We start from the raw sequence: 22,846 nt of genomic DNA on the forward strand, positions 1-22,846 counted from the left end.
CCTCGCTTGCGCGGGATCGGGTTTTGTGGGAGGGGAAGAACGTCTGTTAGAAAATGAAAAGATAGTAGTGTATAAAAGAGGGCTATTGCCACCGGGCGAATCGCGAGCAATTAGGGGCTAGATTGTTGTCATGGCATAGGAGGACTTGACCAGGAGCTTGGAGGGAAGCGCCCGACGCCGGAGGTTAGGAGGTTGGGATTACCAACGGGGTTACCAACGGGGTTAGGATCACCAACGAAAGTTGAGAAAATGGTAGGAGGCGTAGTAGTAGAGAAAGGGGGAAAAACGGAAAAATCTTTAGTGGGAGGTAAACTGAAATGAGAAGATGTAGTATAAGAGAAAGTGAGAAAGGAAGCGAATTTTAGTCGAAGAAAAAGGAAGTGTATATGTTTGTGCGTGGGATGCGGCTATGTTCGTGAGAGGTGTGTGTGTGTAATTTACGGTTAGTGAGTAGATTTCACTTCCCGCGTTTAGAGGGCGTTCCTGATTAGCCCCAGGTAAGGCATGAGGATTCCTGTTTTACCCCAGGTCAGGTTTGAGTAACGATATTATTATTATTATTATCATTATTACTACCATTACCATTATTATTATTACATTATCACCAGTCAAGCTGGTGAAGGGGTGTGTTACTTGTTGGTGCGGTTATACACGTTTTATCGTGTACACCGCACGTGGGACGGGCGCAGCTGACAGATAGTCTGTACGGTGTGGTCTAGGTGTAATATGTTGTATCAGATGTTTGTGTTTGGCGTGCAGTTTTTCTAGGTGTCTTGAGTGAAGTTTGTGTTTGTGTTGGTTGAGTGGACGGATGTTGGAAATTTGGTGTAGAGACTCAGAGGTTCTGAAGTCGCTCCATCGCGAGCCCGTGATGAACTGGACAGCGGCATTCTGAACCTTCTGATGCTCGTAGTTATTGGTGGCACATGTCAGCTGGCTTAGTCCCGGGGACTGGCACAGAATCGGTCTGACGAGGGCTAGGTACAATCGACGTTTGGTTCTCAGTGTTGCAGTTTTGAAGCGTCTGAGCCTACCCAGCACAGCCCTAGCCTTCGCTCCCTGCTTGCGGAAGTGTGGGGTCCAGGTAAGGCCACTATCAAGTGTGCTACCCAGCACACGGGTATGGTCCTTCGCTGGGATGTTTGTGTTGTTTATTTTAAGAGGAGTGTTTGTGATTGTTCTGTTGGTTCGTTTGCAGCGGAAGTGTACAGCATTGCATTTCGACGCGTTGGTCTTAATGCGCCACTGTTGCTCCCACGCGTGTGCCCCGTCTAGGATGTTTTGCATTACGTGTAACGCTCCCTGCAGCGTTTTGTGTCTGCTTATGTGGTTAGTGTCGTCCGCATACGAGAGAGTTAGAGCCTGGTTGCGAGGATAAGCCGGCTCTGGCAGGTCATTCGTATATAGATTGTACAGAGTGGGGGCAAGGACTGACCCTTGCGGCACTCCAGCCTTCGGCACAAAAGGTTGGGACAGACAGCCCCGCCACTTTATTCTAATTGACCTGTCGTCCAGGTAGTTGCAGAGCAACCTTGTGAACGGCAGGGCAAAGTCGAATGCCCGCACGCCTCCTTATATAGGTGGCGCTGAGGGAAAACGTATTGTACCCACCCAACAGATATGAAATTCTTCACAGATGATGCAAAAATACTAAAGAAAGTAAGAACAGTGGAGGACTGTGTATCATTACAATCAGACCTGGACAAAATCTGGAAATGGACTCAAAAATGGGAAGTGAACTTCAATATCAAGAAATGTAGTATAATGGAGTTTCGAAAAAGTAAAAACAGAGTATAAAAAAATTATAAAATTGGTGAAGAACAAATAAAAAAAGTGAACTCAGAAAGAGACCTTGGAGATAATCAGCAAAGACATGACACCATATAAACATATCAACAAAATAGTCGGAGAAACCTTCAACCTATTAAGGGGGTACGCGACACCTGGAGGTCATTTTCTAAACTATTTAGAGTAAAGAGCTGAAACTTCTCAGGTAAATAGGTATCCATGTTGCCTACATTTTAGGTGAAACAGAATGATGTATGTACACATGTACATATGTACACATGTACGTATACCAGTAGCAACATTTAAAAGTGCACAGCACCATAATATGTTGACCAATTTGTTTTATATTTTGGCTATGATTAGTCAGTAGGCACACCTAGGACCGGTCATTGAGTAATTGAACAATTTACTTTATACTTTTGCATACAGGCATTTCAATTTTAATGTCCGGCAAAAATCGTGAAAAATAAAAAAAAATTTGGTCTTGTTTCCATTATTACTCCGAACTCTTTCATTCTATTCAAAATATTCGAACGATCGGCCCTAGCAGTTACTAAAAGTAATATTCCCTGTAAGTTTCATCTAAATCTGATATATTTTAGATTTTTATGATTAAAAAAAAGTAAAAAAATATCGAACGGAGATATGGCAACTTGAAATATAAATATATCTGTACCTTGCTTATAGTTTCACCAATTTGACTGATTTTTTAATGGCTTAATTCTTATTATATAATCATCAACATATGTTAATTATAAGTACTTTAAATACTGAAAAACTAAAGTATAAGTATATCACAGTAGTGACGACGCACAGACGACACCATCATATAATTTGCTTTTTTGCACCTTTGGCGGTTTCTTCATATGAAACCTCACTGCTGGGGGTCTTCAGGGTATCTAAATCATTGGAAAGAGGCTTATTTTCCAGCAGATTCCCCTCACCAATCTATGTTGGTAGGGCACCCCCTCCAGCATCATATGATGTCCCTTCTTCCTGTATAGCCTTGATCTTTTTCCTCTTGCTTTCTTCTTTGGATTTAATCTTCCTCTTTGAATTGTTTAGTCTAATGTTGTCCTTTACCTCTGTCACTGTCACAGAGGTGCAGGTGAGGGCGGTGGTGGAGTGAGAGGTGGTGAGGTCTTGGCTAGTCGTCTTTGACTGCTTGCCATCTTTAACTGCTGTTTTTTGTCATTGTGGATGTTCTTTTGTTCTTTTTGCTACCCATGATGACTGTACTAAAGAGTAATATGTACTAGCTAAAGTAATAGATTGCAATGAGAGCTCATGAGACATGCGCACTTTTTCTTTCAGAGCTAGCCGGTAACTGACGCTTAGCTTCGCTCAAAGTTGGCAAAACTTCTCCCTCCACCTTCCTCCTTTCCCCTCCACCATCGTACTGGCCATTGAAGCACTGGGCGACCGTAAATTCAATCAAATTTCAACATTATTCGATGCGGCTGAAGGTCCTAAATGGCACGCCTCTCTCTAGTGTGGGTTGCACCTTTAACTCTGTCCCTTTAAACCTCACCCAAGACCTTTAAATTGCGCGTGGCTGGAAAATTATTTGTCGGGATTTATTTCTAAATGGTATACGAACATTTTGAACACAGCTTTGAAAAATGCCATATCTTGACCAAATTCACCCCCCCAGGTGTCGCGTACCCCCTTAAGGTTAATAAAAGTGGCATTTGACTATTTGGATGAAGAAAAAAATATATATATATATTAGTAACATTAATAAGACCAAAACTGGAATACGCAACAACACTATGGACACCCAGTACTAAAAAGAATATAAGGAAATTAGAAGGAATACAGAGAGCAATGACAAAGTTGGCACCAGCTCTTTCCAAATTAACATATGGACAAAGATTATCAAAATTGGAACTACCAACACTGGAGAAGAGAAAGAGGCAATCTACTGACTATAGAATCATGAAAGGAATGGAAATCCTTGATAGGAATGATTTACTAAAAAATGACAATGGAAAAACAAGAGGTCATGAAAACAAACTCAAAAAGGATAACTATAGAAGAGATCTGAGAAAAAATAGCTTCCCACACAGAGTGCTGGACATCTGGAATAACTTAGATAAAGAAACAGTGTGTACAAACACTAATCAAGATTTTGAGAAAAAACTTGATGCTGAAAGGTACAAAGACGGATCACCACGAGCATAGCTCCCTTCCCGTGTAATACAACTAGGTAAATACAATCTCCTTTTAGCATCCATTTCCATATGTCTATTTCACATTACACTTTTCAATCCCACAAGGCATTTACTCGCTTCTCTCAATCTACATTCTACCTCCACTCCCCCTCCCTTTCCTGCCACATTCGCACCCAAGTATCTAAAACTATCCACTTCCTCAAGTCTCTCTCCCTTAATACTCACTTCCAGCCTGCTGCCACTCTCTCCCCTTGTACATCTCATCACCTTACTTTTACACACATTTATCTTCAACTTCCTTCTTTCATACGCCTTCCCAAACTCTATATACTACAATTAGATAAATACATTGACAACATCCTCATCTTCTCCACTTCCAAAGAGGAACATTTGCAACATATCACCATTGTGTTCTAGCAGCTTCAGTGTAATGGCCTTGTGATCCACTATGACAAGTGTTCCTTCATCATGAAGGAGGTGGACTTCCTGGGGCACCATCTCTTGGGCACCAGTGTCTCACCCTTCTCTGAACAAGTGTCTGCCATCAAGCACTTCCCCACCCCCACCACAGTAAAAGCCCTGCAACAATTTGTGGGGGGTGGTAAATTATTACCAATGCTTCTTCCCTGTGATAGCTGCCACCATGGCTCCATTTTATGCAGCCCTCACCACCAAACCTAAGGATCTTCTGGGGGACCCCCTTTAGGAGGAGGCTTTCAAGAGATGCCAAAGATGCCCTGGCCAACTCTTTCACCTGGCAAGCTGCTCATCCTCACCACTGATGCTTCCAATCATGACATTAGGGCCATCTTGGAGCAACTCATCCAAGGATACTCCTGACCCATCAGATTCTTTAGCAGGAAACTGTTGAGGGTGGGGAGGAATTATTCAATATTCGTGAGAGAGCTGCTGGTAGTCCACTGGACTGCCCATCACTTCATCCATTTTCCATTTCCTCATGTCTTTCACAGTTCAGATGGACAGAGCACATACCCCTGATTGATGCCTTTATGCATCAATCTAACACATGGTCCCAGCAGCAGTGTTGTCACCTCTTTGCCAAAAATAGTTTTTCACACAGAGTGGTGGATGTCTGGAAGAAATTGGAGGAAACAATAGTGTGTGCAAAAACCATACAAGAATTTAACCCCTTCCATACGGTGCCGCATACGTAGGCGTCATGAGGAGCAAGTGGATATGCGAGGTTGCCATATCAGCATCTTGATTATATTTATTGTAGTTGCCCCTCCGTAATGACATACTCTCTAAACTGTCTGTAATCACATTTTCTATGGTTATCAAAATTCATGGGTGAAAGAGAGAACGATCGATATAAGCGATGACTATATTTTATGATGCGAGTATTATTACGACACATCGTACGGCTGGCATCGGCTGCTGCCCGCAAGATTTAAGGCCCGTACTGAAGAGGTTAAGAACAAACTAGATGCTGAGAGATACAAAGATGGATCACTACAAGCATAGCTTCCACTCCCGTATAATACAACTAGGTACTAGGTAAATACATCAAGGAATGTAGCATAATGCATACATACATATACCAAAGGCTTTTTCCCCCTTACTCAGGGGGTAGCCAAATAGAAAAAGGCATAGAAATCACTTCCACCAATTTCATTTCACCATATATTCCACTCCCCTACACACCTCCTCCCTCCCTCTTATCTTGGTACCTCCTGGATGACGGGTCATCCCTGCATCCTGTCCACTGCCCTGGGTCAGAAGCAGTGTCGCAAGACACAGCACATCCACAGCAAGGCCGCTTCATAAATTCGGCGACCCCCCTCTCTGTCCCCTCATGCAGGAAGGGAGAAGATGGAGAAATCCCTTTGGGCTGTGTCAAATTTTTCTCATACATACTTCCTCACCCCCCATCCCCCACCCACTACCCCTCATGCATCACAGCATCATCCGTTCACTCCTATCTTCTGTCCTCTCCCGTCCTCCCTCTAAAGACATTCCTCTCTTTTGTAATGCCCCTTTCACCCCATCCATCCTTCTCATCCTAGGACGCCCCCTCATATTCACTCCTTCCACCTCTGCTTTCCACACTTCTTTTATTAATCTTTCTTCACTCATTCTTTCCATATGTCCAAACCATCCTAATACTCTTTCATCAACCCTATCTCCCAGCTCCCTTTCCACCCCTGTTCTCCTCCTCACCTCCTCATTTCTCACTCTATCTAGCCTAGTAACCCCTGTCATATTTCTCAGACATTTCATCTCAGACACATTCAAACTCCTTCTCTCTTCCTCTCTCATGTTCCATGTTTCTGCCCCGTACATTGCTGTTGGCACAATCACTCCTTCATATAACCTCCTCTTAGCATCCATTCCCAGATGTCTATTTCTCATTACACTTTTTAATCCACCAAGGCATTTACTCACTTCTCTCAATCTACATTCTACCTCCACCCCCACTCCTCCCTTTCCTGTCACATTCGCACCCAAGTATCTGAAACTATCCACTTCCTCTAGTTTCTCACCCTTAATGCTCACTTCCAGACTACTGTCACTCTCTCCCTTGTACATCTCATCACCTTACTTTTGCCCATATTTATCTTCAGCTTTCTTCTTTCACACACCTTCTCAAACTCTGTCACTAACTTCCTCAATCCCTCCTCTGATCTTGCTACAAGCACAGTGTCATTAGCAAACAACAGCTGGCTCACCTCCCACTTTTCTCCATTTTCTTTAATCATCTCCAATCCCTGACCCACTACCCTTGCATTCACCTCTCACACCACCCCATCCATGTAAAGATTGAACAGCCAGGGCGACCTAACACACCCCTGACGAAGTCCCACCTTTACCTCAAACCATTCACTCTCTCCATTTCTAATCCTTACGCAAGCTCTACTACTCTCATAAAAACTCTTGACTGCTCTTAACAGCTTTCCTCCTATCCCATATATCTGCAGTACCTCCCACAGGGCCTTCCTGTCTACCCTTTCATAGACAGGGTAGACAGGAAGGCACTGTGGGAAGGCACTGTGGAACTTGAAAAAAGTAAAAATAGAATATCAAGACAATATAAAATTGAAACAAAGGAAGTAAAGAAAGTGGGATCTGAAAAAGACCTGGGAGTAATCATCACAAATGACATGTCCCCTGATAAACAGATAAACAAAATTGTTGGAGAATCCTACAACTTGCTAAGATCAATAAAGGTGGCTTTTACCTATTTGGACAAAGAAATGGTAAAAAAAATACTAGTCACACTAATAAGGCCTAGACTGGAGTATGCTGTGACACTATGGTCACCCAGTACCAAAAAGAATATAAAGAAAATTGAATGAATCCAGAGAGCAACTACAAAGATGGCCCCAACACTCTCATACCTGTCATATGAGGAGAGATTGCCAAAGTGAATTTACTGACTCTGGAACAAAGAAGAGAAAGCGGTGACCTGCTGACCATCTACAGAATAATGAAAGCCATGGAAGTCCTTGATAGAGAGGACTTACTAAACTGGGATAAGAGAAATACAAGGGGACATGAATGAAACTCAAAAAGGACAGTTATAGAAGATACCTGAAAAAAAAAAGTTTTCCCCACAGAGCAGTGGATGCCTAGAACAAACTGGACGAAACAATAGTGTGTACAAAAATTATAAACAAATTTGAGAGCAAACTAGACACCATGAGCATAGTTCTCTTCCCATAACATACAACTAGGTAAATAAAGAATTTAACTGACACCCTTTCATGAGTCATCACAGGCTCAGTGCATGTGGGCCTCAACTACATCAAGCTTGCTGCAGAACGATGAAAGTATTTAGACTTGACAGTTTGGAGGACTTCTATCACCACACTCCAGTGAGATGTCAAAATACTTTGCCCAAATGGCTCCAGTATCCTCTGTGACATCAGCACATGATGCCCCTGCCCCTGGGTACCCACCAGCATGCGACATGTTTTCAACCTCACCCATGATTTATCACACCTTTTACAACATACCACAGCCTGGCTTCTCAAGAAAAAGTTTGTGTGACATAGCACCACAAAGGATATGAAACAGTGGGCTCAAGCATGCATCACCTGCCAGAAATCCACACATCAACACACCAAGACAGGCATTGGGATGTTCCACCAGCCAAAGCATTGATTTAGCCACATCCATGTTGACATTGTGGCCCCCTACCCATCTCTGAAGGACACTGCTACCTGATCACGGCAATCAACTGTTCAATACATTGGCCAGAAGTAATAACCATGGAAAATGCCTCCCCCTCCTCTTGTGCGATAGCCCTTGTATCCAGATGGATCACCATATTTGGTTTACCTGACCACATTACATCAGACATTCAACTCACAATTGTGGACTTCCTTGGGCCAGTTGCTGGGCACCACCATCCACCATACCACCATTTACAACCCCGAAGCCAATGGTATGGTAGAACAGTTCCACAGTAGGCTGAAAGCCACCCTGATGTCCTGTTGCACTGAGGCAACATGGTGCAGCCAACTTCTGTGGGTCCTACTTGGCCTGCAGACCTCACCAATGGACAGTCTCAATGTTTCACCAGATGAAATGGTTTACAGTGACCCTCTCATCATCCTAAGTGAGTTTTTCCCTGAAACACCCTCTAACAAAGACCTCAATTGGCTAAGGCACATCACTGGAAAATTCACCCCTTGCCGACAGACCTACAAGCCAGCAAACTGCCGATACATCCCCAACAACCTACACCCATTGAAGTATCTTCTTCAGAAACAATGTCAGATTACTGCCACTCTCTCCGCCTTATGCAAGTCCCTTTGAAGTGATTCAATGAAAGGAAAAGGCCTTTTTCCTCAGAATTAAGGGTGCAGACAAGTGGGTGCCAATGGATCACCTCAAGCTAGCACACCTCCAAGACACGATCTCCCCCCAGTTCAGCTCTCAAGGGCAGGTCACTCACTTGCTCAGCCAAGTTGACACCCTTTTTGAGGGGGAAATATTGTGAGGTTCCTGCTGTCTATGTGGGGTCAGGAAGCACGTCAACCTCACAGAGGTAGGTAGGCAAGTGACCATGGCCAGCCGACCTACCCTCATATGTCACTCTTGATTGACTCACACCTCACATGTGATCAATGGTATAGCAAAGGGGAGGCGGGAGGGGCGGTCTCTCCTGGGCAGCATGTGCCAGGGGGCAGAATATTGATGGGGTAAAAAAAAAAAAAAATAGAAAAAAAAAAATAAATAAATAAATAAATAAGAATAATAAAAATCTAACAAAAAATTTAAATTTTATACCAAAACGAGTTTTTAAGGTTGCAATATGGTACTGTTTTTAAACAGATTTTCCAAATGTAGCATCAGGACCATGTCTAAAGCAAATTTTCTTAGCCTATGTTTTCCTAACCTACATTCGCTTTAGACACTATTCTAGCTTTCAGCGATTTTGTCAGCTATTTTAAAATAAATTAAAATATGACATAATGATGATGTGAATTTACGTAAATACAAGTGTCGGTAAGACCCGAAACCAGTAAGATATAACTTTATTTTATCTATTGATATAAAATGGCACAAAATTAACCAAAAATATCTAGCAAATTAATATTTGTGTTGGTCTATGGCGGCAGCCATGTTGTAGGATTGATAGCTACGCAAATTTTATATTCCTAGGTTTTAAACTAAGTCCCTAGGTTAGGAAAAAATCCTAGGGTAGGAACTTTTTGCTTTAGACATGCCCCAGTTTTATATCCAATGAAAATAGATATTTCAAGTTAAGTATTCCTGCTTTATATCAAAGAATAATTTAACCACCCCCCAATGGGGGGGGGGGATAAATCTTACACCTGCACTGAGTGCCAAAAACAGTTGCTACGCCACTGCATGTGATTGGCTCAGTCATGCACCACTTGAGGCAGTAGATTCATATAAACAGCCTGTGATTTTGCCAATAAAGCATTCTGGATTCAAATGTTGTCTTTACTACACTTTACCAGTACTACTCTAGCTTGTTATGACAAGTTTGCATTTTAAGTTGTTATTTTGCAGTTGTGGTGCTGGTTACACTACAATATCTAATAAAGGCATTTGTTGGTTATGTGAGTGTGGTTGTCTTTTGGGTTATTCCTATTTACTACAATTAAGAAGATATTTACATATACCATAAGGCCCTTCCTTCCTTCTAAGGGAGGGGTGTAGCATAGATACAATTAGGTAAGTGTATGCACTTCTTATAATTGAAAACACCTATCTTTCAATGGCACAACCTATAAATTCCAACACCATACCTGCTCAGCAGCATTTGCTATAACAACATATTCTCTGAACTCTCTGGTGGGCATGTAATGAAGAACTCTTAGATTTTGTGAGGTTATGATGTGCTTATACTCATGTCTCATCAAAGCAGGAACTACAGCAGTACGAGGCATTTTCATGGGGCAGTGGGATATAAGGAGTTTGGTACCCCCTTTCATATTTCGTGGAGGCCATCGCTTAGTTCCTTTGTCAGTCCATTGAAAATTATCTGCTGCCTCTGCAAGAATTTAGGTTAATTGTATTACTTACAAGTGAAAAAACTGCCCTATTACCTTTCCATATTTTTATTTACCACAAAATAAAAACTACCCTATGAAATAAATTTAAACCCCAAAGCAATACAGTAAAATCATAACTTTAAAATAGTGCTTACTTGCAACTTCATTATCAGGCAACCTAACTAAATAAACCTGAAATGGAAGGGGATTTAACACTGGAGCTTGGACAATGCGTTTTTCATCTGGATTGGCCAGCATTGCTTCCACTAGGTTCAGGTTTAAACAAACATTAGACTCTGTGTAAACCTTTCTTTCAATTCCTTCCTTGACACACTTCTAAAAGAAAATGTGAGTTCAAGATTAGATATTAAAATATATCAAGCACAAAGGTTTCTTAAAGCTTAGAGTATAATATCTTATGTGTATAAACAAACTCATTGTTTGTATAGTATACTTTCCAAATTATAAATCTACAAGCAATAAATCAGCATATATAATTGTGTCAACTTACATGTCCTTTAACCCCAATTTCTTTATCACCTTTTTCATAATGCAAAATGCATAATGACTTTGTTTCATTAACAAGTGAGAAAAGAGTTTTTCTTCCAGGTGGCAGTGGATAATCAAATGGAAAACTGTCACGAAGATGAAACCTTTCCATTAGTATACCATGTTGTTTGTAGTAATAGTAGCGTACCCATGGAAAAGAGTCAGCAAATGGAACTGAAATCAGAAAAAATAAAACATGAGATAGTGATGATCATAATAATAATAACAGTGTAACATATTTTATTTGTATTTTTTATATTCATACACATATTTTTTGGCATTGTATTAAAAAAAGCACATTTGTTTTGATGTAACAACAATAGTTTTTAATTTATTCTTAATTTCATACATACAACTTTTCTCTACGACAGTATGTTGATTCAATCTGATTCTATATTGTAAGGGTAATTACACAACATTTAGTACTTTTTCATATATTGAAAGGTATTTAGGAAGTACACTATTAGGACAAAATGAAACAATACAATTTTGCATTGTAAATGCTTTGATAAGTCTTTTCTTAAGATAAGAAGTGCTTTGACAATTGAGATGTGAGTGCATATTTTCATCTTTTCTGATTAGAGACCATATATAATATCCTATCATAGCAGTATACCATTATTCTTGATATCTTCTTTCCATTGTTGCAATGTCCTGATGAAATCTCTCACCATGCTCCTCACTGATATCACCAAATTTTTCAGTAAACAAATCTATTTTAGAATGCAAAAAATGAACCTGTAAGGACATATGACAACCCAGTCTCTTGAAGTTCTCAATATTTTGCTACCAGTTATTTATAATTAGGATCCTTGTGATTTTATAGGAATCCACAAACTATATCACAAAATGCACACCAAGCTTCTTTATCAACTTTTGTCATTGCTCTTTCCGATTTCTCAAACTTCAACATTGCATTTACATGGGGTCAAATAAATATGCCACCCTTGATCTTAGCCTCAGATAGCTTCGGAAACATGAGATGAATTTCTCGAAAAGCTTCTCCTCTAAAATCTAAGGTATTCACAAACTGTTTTACCAATCCAATTTTAATATGAAGTGGGGCTAATATGACTTTGTTGGAATCTACTGAAGGCTGTCTGAGAACATTTAACATTCCTGGATGCAGTTCTTGTAATGATCATTACCAGTTCTGCTGCCCCATAAGTAAAGGAAACATGAATACTTTGTGTATCCTCCTTGCAAACAATGCAAGAAAGCATCTTAAAATCACAAAGGAAAACTCACAAAATTGGGAGGAAGGACAGAGAGAAATATCCCCCCAATGAAAGAAATAATGGTGACACAGAAACATATAAGGAAGCAAATAAAAAACCTTGACATCAGAAAGTCACACAGGCTGGATGGAATTGCAAATTGGATATTGAAAGAATGTATAGATGAACTAATGGACAAAATACACAAGATAATTGATTTCTCACTCAAAGAAGGAAAAGTACCACAGGATTGAAAAAATATAAATATTGTACCAATATACAAAGGAGGGGACAAAGAAATTCCAACCAACTACAGACCAGTCTCTCTTACAAGTACTATTGCAAAAATATGTGAAAAAGTTATCAAAAGTAAATGGATTAAACATTTGGAGAACAAAATACTAAATCCAAAACAATTTGGATTTAGACGTGGAAGATCATGTGCCACAAACTTAATATGCTTTTATTCGAGGCTAATAGAAATAGTTTAAGAAAGGAATAGATGAGCACATTGTGCCTTCTTAGATTACAAAAGGCATTTGACAAAGTACCACATAAATAACTACAAAGAAAATTTGAAACAATTGGTGGAATACAAGGAAACTTACTGGAATGGATGAAAGATTTCTTGAACAGGAGAAAAATGAGGGTGGTATTCAGAGACAAGACCTCAAATTGGGAAGAAATGATAAGTGGAGTCCCACAAGGCTCTGTATTGACTCCGATAATGTTTGACATAAATATATGACATGGATAAAGGTGTAGAATGTTATATGAACTTCTTTGCAGATGATGCAAAACTACTAAAGAGAGTAAGTACAGAGAAAGATTGCAAATCATTACAAAAAGACCTGGACAAAATCTGGAAATGGAGTCAGAAGAGTGAAGTGAATTTCAACATCAAGAAATAGTAGTATAATGGAATTTGGAAAAGGCAAAAAGAGAATATTGGGACAATACAAAATTGGTACAAAGGAAATTAAAAAGTCAACTCAGAAAGAGACCTAGGAGTAACTATCATGAATGACATGATGCCAGACAAACACATCAACAAATTATTCAGAGAAACTTTCTCTTTACTAAGAACAATGAAAGTGGCTTTTGACTACATGAATGAAGAAATAGTAAAGAAAATATTAGTTACATTGATAAGACCAAAATTGGAGTACACTGCAGCACTATGGACACCCAGCACTAAAAAGAACATAAAGAAATTAGAAAGAATTCAAAGGGCAATGACAAAGATGGTACCAACACTCCCCAAATTGACATACAAACAAAGATTGGACAAACTCAAACTAACAACCCTAGAACAAAGAAGAGAAAGAGATCTGCTAATGATCTACATAATTATGAAAGGGATGGAAGTCCTTGAAAGAGATGACTATGGACACCCAGTACTAAAAAGAACATAAAGAAATTAGAAAGGATCCAAAGAGCCATGACAAAGATAGCACCAACACTCTCCAAATTGACATACAATGATTGGACAAACTCAAACTAACAACCCTAGAACAAAGAAGAGAAAGATATCTGCTAACCATCTACAGAATTATGAAAGGGATGGAAGTCCTTGAAAGAGATGACTTACTAAAGTGGGAGAGACGAAAAGAGGTCATGAAAAGAAACTTAAAAAGGATAGTTACTGAAGAGATATGAAAAAGAATAGCTTCCCACACAGAGTGATAAATATCTGGAACAAACTGAATGAAGAAACAGTGAGTGCAAAAACTATACAAGAATTTAAGATCAAATTGGATGCTGAAAGATACAAAAGGGGGTCACTATGAGCATAGCTCTCTTCCTGTAAAATAGAACTAGGTAAATACAAAAAAAAATGAGCAAGTGGCAAATACATCACACTAAGAATTGAATATGTAAAAATATGCAGGGAAGAAAAAGAGAAACTATGAAAAGGACATAATAGAAAAATTCAAGGACCAACCTAATCTATTCTACAGGTATGCGAATGACAAACTAAAAGATAAACATGAAATAGTGAAGCTGCATCATGGGAATAATGAATATATAGATGATGTAGAAATGGCTGAAATTATGAATAAATATTTTAAATCTGTATTCACAATTGAAAGTACACAAAATTGGGAGGAATGACAGAAAGATCCCCCCAATAAAAGAAATAAATGTGACACAGAAGGAAATAAGGGACCAAATAAAAAACCTTGATGTTAGAAAATCACACGGGCTGGATGGAATTGTAAATTGGATATTGAAAGAATGTATAGATGAACTAATGGACAAAATACACAAGATAATTTATTTCTCATTCAAAGAAGGAAAAGTACCACAGGATTGGAAAAATGCAAATATTGTACCAATGTACAAAGGAGGGGACAAGGAAAACCCAACTAACTATATACCACACTCCCTTACAAGCACAATAGCAAAAATATGTGAAAAAAGTTATTAAAAGTAAATGTATTAAGCATTTGGAAGAGAATAATATACTAAATCCAAAACACTTTAGTTTTAGATGTGGAAGAGCATGTGCCATAAACTTGATTTGCTTTTACTCAAGGCTAATAGAAATAATACAAGAAAGGGACAGATGGGAAGATTGTACCTTCTTAGAGCTACAAAAAGCATTTGATAAAGTACCACACAAATAACTACTAAGAAAAACTGAAATAATAAGTGGAGTGCAAGGAAAGTTATTGGAATGAATGGAAGATTTCTTGAACAGGAGAAAAATGAGGGTGGTACTTAGAGGAAGAAATGATAAATGGAGTCCCACAAGGTTCTGTATTGGCTCTGATAATGTTTGCTATATATATGAATGACATGGATGAAGGTGTGGAATGTTATATGAACTTTTTTGCAGATGATGCAAAACTACTAAAGAGAGTAAGTACAGAGGAAGATTGTAAATCACTACAAAAAGGCCTGGATAAAGTCTGGGAATGGAGTCAAAGGTGGGAAGTGAACTTCAACATCAAGAAATGTAGTATAATGGAATTTCAAAAAAGAATAGAATATTGGGACATATAAAATTGGCACAAAGGAAGTTAAAAAAATTAACTCGAAAAGGGACCTACTAAGTATTTCAGCGGCTTTGACCCATCGTTTTTCGCTCATATTTCCGAAATAATAATTCACATCAGCATGGTATATTAGCACAGCCTAATTCACACCCTGCCCTAATTTTTGACGTTATAGTGCATTCACAAGTGTATTTAATTACGGTGTTTACTCTTGATGTTAAGTGTGTCATAGCCGACACCCGTGAAGTAAATCAAACAAATGAAGTTGGGATACACCAGGTAGTTTGTGATGACGTCACGACTTCACCTGTTCGATTTACTTCACGGTTGTCGGCTACGGCACACTTAATATCAAGAGTAAACGCCGTAATTACACTTGTGAATGTATTATAACGTCAAAAATTAGGGCAGGGTGTGAATTAGGCTGTGCTAATATATCATACTGATGTGAATGGTTATTTCGGAAATATGAGCAAAAAACAATGGGTCAAAGCCACTGAAATACTTAGTAGGAGTAATTATCACCAATGACATGGCACCACACAAACATAACAACAAAATAGTTGGAGAAACCTTCAATTTACTAAGATCAATGAAAGTGCCCTTTGACTACTTGGATGAAGAAATGGTAAAGAAAATATTAGTTTCATTGATAAGACCAAAATTGGAGTACACTGTGACACTATGGACACCCAGTGCTAGAAAAAATATAAAGAAATTAGAAAGAGTCCAAAGAGCAATGACAAAGATGGCACCAACACTCTCCAAACTGACATATGAACAAAAACTGTCCAAACTCGAACTACCAACCCTGAAACAAAGAAGAGAAAAAGAAGATCTACTGACCATCTACAGAATTATGAAAGGCATGGAAGTCCTTGATAGAGATGGTTTACCTAAGTGTGATAAAAGAAAAACAAGAGGACATGAAAAGAAACTTAAAAATGATAGTTATAGAAGAGATCTGAAAAAGAATAGTTTCTCACACAGAGTGATGGATATCTGGAATAAACTGGATGAGGAAATAGTGAGTTATACAAGAATTTAAGAACAAACTTGATGCTGAAAGATACAAAGACTGGTCACTATGAGCATAGCTCTGTTCCTGTAAAATACAACTAGGTAGGTAAATACAAAAATCCCACTTGAATTCAGCATAATTTATTTTGTCAAGAAGTTGTTTGACATTATCATAGTTTTCTTTCTTCTGTACAGAGTGTGCAAGAGGCAAAGATAGATATTTATTTCTATTGTGGAGCAACATTGTTTTCAGACTTTGTGTTGAGCTATCTACGAACAATCTCCATTCTGCAGGATCATGCTTGAGCCAAAGAGCAGTAAACAAACCTACATCTTTACAATAACATTAGATCATTATTAATGTCATAGTAAATTTCAAATTCTTTATGTTATTTCTGGTACACAGATGTCCTGCAGTCTTCCCCTATTAGATTCCATTCCTTCAACCTTGATGTAAGAAGTTCAGCTCCTGAATTAAGACTTAAACACCTGATTAAATCATCTAGCTCAGTAAAGGAAACATGGACTGGAGGTGAAGCTTTTATTCCTGACGTTTCGTCTAACGACTTTCTCAAAGGAATGAGCATACTAGAAACATACAGAGTTTATAAACCCGCCTTATGGCTCAAGGGGGTGTGCGAGCATATAGCGCTGTGTTCTGATTGGCCCGCTGAGACAGCCAATCACGAAGCGCTATATTCGCTGAAGATTTGGCCCAGGTGAAGCTCCCAGCCTTATTGTTGATATTCGGACGAGTGGTGATGTACGCAGCTTCTATAGATTTTCTGGTCTTCTTATCCATACCTTCGTGTAGAATCTCGGCTCGGTTCCATTGTGGGAGGTGCCCAGAATCGTCAACATACACCACCATTGCGTTGGTGAGTCTATGGTGACGGAGGTCGGCCTTATGCTCCCTGATTCTAGTGTTAAGGCCCCTCTTAGTCTCTCCGTAGTATGCTTTATCGCATGATGTGCATGGGATCTTATATACGACGCTGTCTTCTCTCCCCCTCATCTTAGTCCCGCTTTTTATCACGTCACCAATCTTCGTTCCCGATGTTACGGCTGCTTTAACTTCCGTGCTCCTGAGCATTCTAATAATGTCTCCTACCTTCTCAGAGTTAGGAAGTGCCATGTATGATGTTTTTGTGGTGGCGTTGCCTTCTCTTAACCTGCTTGTGTGGATTATTTCTTCCGCTCTTCGTCTTAAGCTCAGGACTAAGCCCTTGGGGTAGCCAAGCTTCAAGAAGGCCGCGATGATGTATTCGATTTCCTCCTCCAGGAATTCCTCGCTGCATATCCTGTAGGCACGCAGGAAGAAGCCCATGCCTACAGGATATGCAGCGAGGAATTCCTGGAGGAGGAAATCGAATGCATCATCGCGGCCTTCTTGAAGCTTGGCTACCCCAAGGGCTTAGTCCTGAGCTTAAGACGAAGAGCGGAAGAAATAATCCACACAAGCAGGTTAAGAGAAGGCAACGCCACCACAAAAACATCATACATGGCACTTCCTAACTCTGAGAAGGTAGGAGACATTATTAGAATGCTCAGAAGCACGGAAGTTAAAGCAGCCGTAACATCGGGAACGAAGATTGGTGACGTGATAAAAAGCGGGACTAAGATGAGGGGGAGAGAAGACAGCGTCGTATATAAGATCCCATGCACATCATGCGATAAAGCATACTACGGAGAGACTAAGAGGGGCCTTAACACTAGAATCAGGGAGCATAAGGCCGACCTCCGTCACCATAGACTCACCAACGCAATGGTGGTGCATGTTGACGATTCTGGGCACCTCCCACAATGGAACCGAGCCGAGATTCTACACGAAGGTATGGATAAGAAGACCAGAAAATCTATAGAAGCTGCGTACATCACCACTCGTCCGAATATCAACAATAAGGCTGGGAGCTTCACTTGGGCCAAATCTTCAGCGAATATAGCGCTTCGTGATTGGCTGTCTCAGCGGGCCAATCAGAACACAGCGCTATACGCTCGCACACCCCCTTGAGCCATAAGGCGGGTTTATAAACTCTGTATGTTTCTAGTATGCTCATTCCTTTGAGAAAGTCGTTAGACGAAACGTCAGGAATAAAAGCTTCACCTCCAGTCCATGTTTCCTTTACCGTGTCTATACAACTTGTTCACATGGATTTTCATCTAGCTCACTCTTAATTGTTAAGTGAGGCTCCAAAGTCATTTTTGGTATGTAAGCTTCCTCCATTTCTTGGCTGCTGCTACTTGCTGACTCTTCCATCTAAAAAGAAAAAAATAACTACATATAGCAACTTCAAAAATGAATGCATAGTAAATACTTAAAATTCAAGTTTTTAATATTAAAAGGAAGACTTTGGAGAGTATGATGAGAAGTACTGTATACTTACATTTTCTGGTGGTTGTGGTACTGGTAAGCTGTTATCATGTGGGACAGGTACTCTAGATGATGGTATGTCTGAATATTGAAGATTGTCTTCCTTTCACTTTTCTGTACATTGTCATATCAATCATACAAAAGAAAGTCATCATGATGGTTTTTTGTCTCTCTCCATAATCTGGGAATGGCAAAAGGTATTGCCCTTCCTGTACCTCTTAACCTCTTCACTCCGGGGCACATCGCACATCTGGCAGCATTAGCTGCCCGACGTGCGATGTTGCGTCATAATAATCGCATTATCAAAAATAAAGTCAGTGCTCAATTGTTCGTTCTCTTTCACCCGTGAATTTTGATAACCATAGAAAATATGATGAAGCCAGTTTAGAGAGAATGGAGGTTACGTAGGTACGACTACAATAAATATAATCAATACGCCGACGTCGGCATCATTGCGTACCCACTTGCTCCTCATGACGCCTACGTAGGCGTCACCGTATGGAAGTGGTTAACTATCCTTCCAGAGTAGATAGACAGTTTTAGGAAGATTGTCCTCCCTACTCCTTCCCTCTTCACCTCTCCTCTTCTCTGTTCATCTCATGACCTTACTGACCCATAAGAGGTCCCATGAGGGCACGCTAGCACCACCCAGCCGCATGACTCGACCAAGCTTCCTTGAGGCCCATGGGTGGGACAAAGCCCCTTTGAGGAAATGTACGTCCAGCTCACCAGCCTAAGACTGATCCTGTCAGGCCTCAAGATAACTAACCAGTGCCTCAGTCTGCCAGCCACATGAGGATGCACAATGAATTCACCGAGGAATGCATGCACCAATACATAATAAATCACAAGCATGAGAATGTTTTGTGTCCGACTTTCCAGGCATCGAATTTGACTTCACACCAATCAAGAGCATGGGTCATGACCTGCCTGTGTATATAAAGATGGATGAAACAGACAAAGAATCATATCGCCTTGGAGCATCACAAAGTGAGCCTGGCTTGCTGCTCCTTGCTTTCTCAACTTTCTCCCCCTTCCCCCACAAGCAGATCACCTTGGACCATTACCAATGAGTCTGGCTCACTGCCGCCTAGCTTTCTCACCTCCTGGCCCCTCCCCTGCAAGCAGATTGCCTCAGAGCATCACACTGTGAACCTGGCTCACTGCTCCTTGCTTTTTCACTTCTCCCCCCCCCCCCTGCAAACAGATTGCTTTGGGACATGACTTGAAACACACAGTTGTCACCTCCCTTGCCATCTCTTCCTCCCCTCTTTTCTCACCCTTAGAGTGAGCCCCATCATAAAATTTGAATGCCCAGCGTTTGGGACCCCAGTACAACTGCCTACATTCTCACCTACCACAGATATCTGCAGCCACTCAACTGCCACCACTTGTATGCCACATTGACTGCTGCTGACTGCTACCATTTGTCTGCCAGATCGTCCTCCACCACTGTCCACCAGCTTGACTGCCATCACTGCCTGCCATGCCTGCCATCTATCAGTTCGACTGCCAACACTCTCACCTACCACAGGTATATTCATGGTAACTTCTCTGCTACTGAGGAGGGGGGGTGGTGGTGCTACAAGGTGAATAAAATTGCCTGGTGGCAGAATAACACCAGGAAGAGGGCCATCCAGTACAAAAGGGGTCAGTGCGAATGATGATATTTCAAATTGCTTTTGTCATTTTCATCTCTAACAAAGCTGTTACATGTTAATTATGCATTAATTATTACATTGTGTTTATATGTGCATATGTGCGCACGCACGCACGAGTGTGTATTTAGGTCCATCTGTGTGTGCATCCATGCATGTGTATGTATTTACCTAGTTGTATTTTACGGGAAGGGGAGCTATGCTCGTGGGGTCCCGTCTTCATATCTCATTTTATCTAAACTATTTTTAAATTCATGTATTGTTTTTGCACACACCACTTTCTCATCTAACTTGTTCCAACTGTCTATTACTCTGTGAGGAAAGCTGTTCTTTTTCAAATCTCTTCTATAGCTGTCTTTTTTTATTTTCTTTCCGTGTCCTCTTGTATTTCTGTCATCCCATTTTATCAGATTCTCTCTATCAGTAATTTCTATGCCTTTCATGATTCTGTAAATAGCTATCAAATCTCCTCTCTCTCTTCTTTGCTCTAGTGTCTGTAGTTAAAGTTTTTCTAGTCTCTCTTCATATGATAGTTTTGAGAGTGTTGGTGCCAATTTTGTAATTGCTCTTTGTATTCTTTCAAGTTTTTTTTTATACATTTTTTGTACTTGGTGACCATATTGTGTGTGCATTTATGTGTTCCATCTGTACGTCCATGTTTGCACAACTGTGTATATGGCTGAGATATATATGTACATACACACACACACACACACACAGGATCTCAACATCAAGGAAGTACCTTATTGTATTTATAGGGAAGGGGAAAGCTCGTGGTGTAGTGGGAAGTGATAAAAAAGGAGAAGGGGAGGGATTATTGAGGGAAATGGAAGGAAATGAGGAAGAGGGGGACATGGTCCAGGAGGCCAGGCGTCTTGTAAACAAAAGACGGACCGATGATGACGATGATTTCGGTAATGACGGGATCAACAAATATGTAAAGATTAGAAATATAGATAAGAGCAGCACAGTGGAAGGTGATGATAATAGTTTCCAGGTATTTAAAGAGGGTGGGGGGGATACCAACCTCCCCTGATTAGCAAGACTAGAGGAAAAACTTGATAAAATGACCGAGCATTGGGAAAATAGGTTCGGTAACGTAGCCAAGATTGTGCAGAGAGTTGAAAGATTGGAAGAACTAGAGAAGGCGAACAAAAACTTAACTAATGAAATAGAAGAATTAAAAAGACAGTTAAAAGAAGTTAAAGAAGAAAATGAGGAATTAAAGAGGAATAATAAAGACAATAGCAAAGGAAGCACAGGGTTGGAAAAAAAATCCAAGAAAAGAGTAAAGTTGCATTTACTGACATAATTAAACAGCAAATGAAAGAAACTGAAGACTCAGTCATTAAAGTGATGAGACAGAAGGAGAATATATTAAGAGACTTAGCAGACAAAAAGAAATGTATAATTATATTAGGAATGGAAGAGAAATTTAACCAAAATAGAACCACAGGAATTAAAGAGGAAAAAGAAAAAGTAAACAGTTTACTAGAATTAGTTCAGGAAGATGAACCCGAAATCATGAAACAAATTGAAGAGATGTTTAGACTCGGAAAATATAGTACAGATAAGACCAGACCAATTAAGATTAAATTCAGGTCACAAACAACAGCAGAGAATATCTTAGCAAAAACAGGGAAACTAGCAGCAAGTGAACAATATAAAAAGGTATGGATAAAAAGAGAAATGAATAAAGAGGAAAGAGAGGAAGAAAAAATGAAAAGGCAAGAAGCTAAGGAAAAAAAAATGAGAACAGAACAGACTCAGAAAAAGAATAATTCTACTGGAGAGTAGTGAATATGAAAGTGAGGAAATAGACCATAACAGAAACAAAAAAAGAAACAGAAAATACAATGGAAATAACAGAAAGTTAAGAATGAGAACACTAAGTATAGAAATGAAGAAGAACCATCGAGACTAGACCTAATAATCACATCAGAACCTGAAATAGTGGAAAAGATAGAATACCAGGCACCAATAAGTAAAAGTGACCACATAGTGATAGAACTAGAACTAAATGAGGAAAAATACATGAAAAGAAATGAACAATATAGAAAAGGAAGATTGATGTATGATTTTTTTTTTTTTTTTTTTTTTTTATAAAATAAGAGAATTCTTTCAAAAAGAAAACTGGGAAAGAATAGACAAAGAAGATACAACAGTACAAGAGAAATGGAATATTTTGACAAAAATTTATAAAAAAAAAAAAAAAAAAAGGAGTGGAAAAGTATGTCCCAAGACAAAAACAAGAAAAAGAATATGTAAAGTGCTGGTACAACAAAAGTTGTAAGGAGTTAAAAGACAAGAGATAAAGCTTGGACCAAATTGAAGAAAGACAAAAGCCCTGAAAAATGGAAAATATACACTAGTTATAGAAATGAATATGTACAAGTGTGCAGAGACGAAAAAAGAAAATATGAAAAAAATGTCATAGAAAAATGTAAAGATCAACCAAAACTATTTTACAGATTTGTAAACAACAAACTGAAAAACAAACAAGAATTAGAGAAATTACAACAAGGAGGAGTTGAATACACAGAGGAAATAGAAATGGCAGAAATTATGAACAAGCA

At 39.6% G+C, this 22,846-nt stretch overlaps 1 protein-coding gene across 13 annotated transcripts in view; it reads right to left on the bottom strand.

Annotated features, from left to right (window-relative positions):
- The window catches only part of LOC143039374 (uncharacterized), a 1,426,499-nt gene that overhangs the window by 943,696 nt on the left and 459,957 nt on the right, over positions 1-22,846 (bottom strand). For all 13 annotated transcript variants that reach the window (XM_076209287.1, XM_076209284.1, XM_076209291.1 and 10 more), the window contains 3 exons: positions 10,965-11,176; positions 10,609-10,789; positions 10,208-10,452 (listed from right to left, as the gene is read on the bottom strand). In XM_076209287.1, coding sequence (XP_076065402.1) covers positions 10,208-10,452; positions 10,609-10,789; positions 10,965-11,176 — 638 coding nt within the window. The remainder of the gene's footprint in view (positions 1-10,207; positions 10,453-10,608; positions 10,790-10,964; positions 11,177-22,846) is intronic.

The sequence above is a fragment of the Oratosquilla oratoria genome, chromosome 26, assembly GCF_046742065.1.
Source record: "Oratosquilla oratoria isolate Oo_2021 chromosome 26, ASM4674206v1, whole genome shotgun sequence".
NCBI classification, from domain to species: Eukaryota; Metazoa; Arthropoda; class Malacostraca; order Stomatopoda; family Squillidae; genus Oratosquilla; species Oratosquilla oratoria.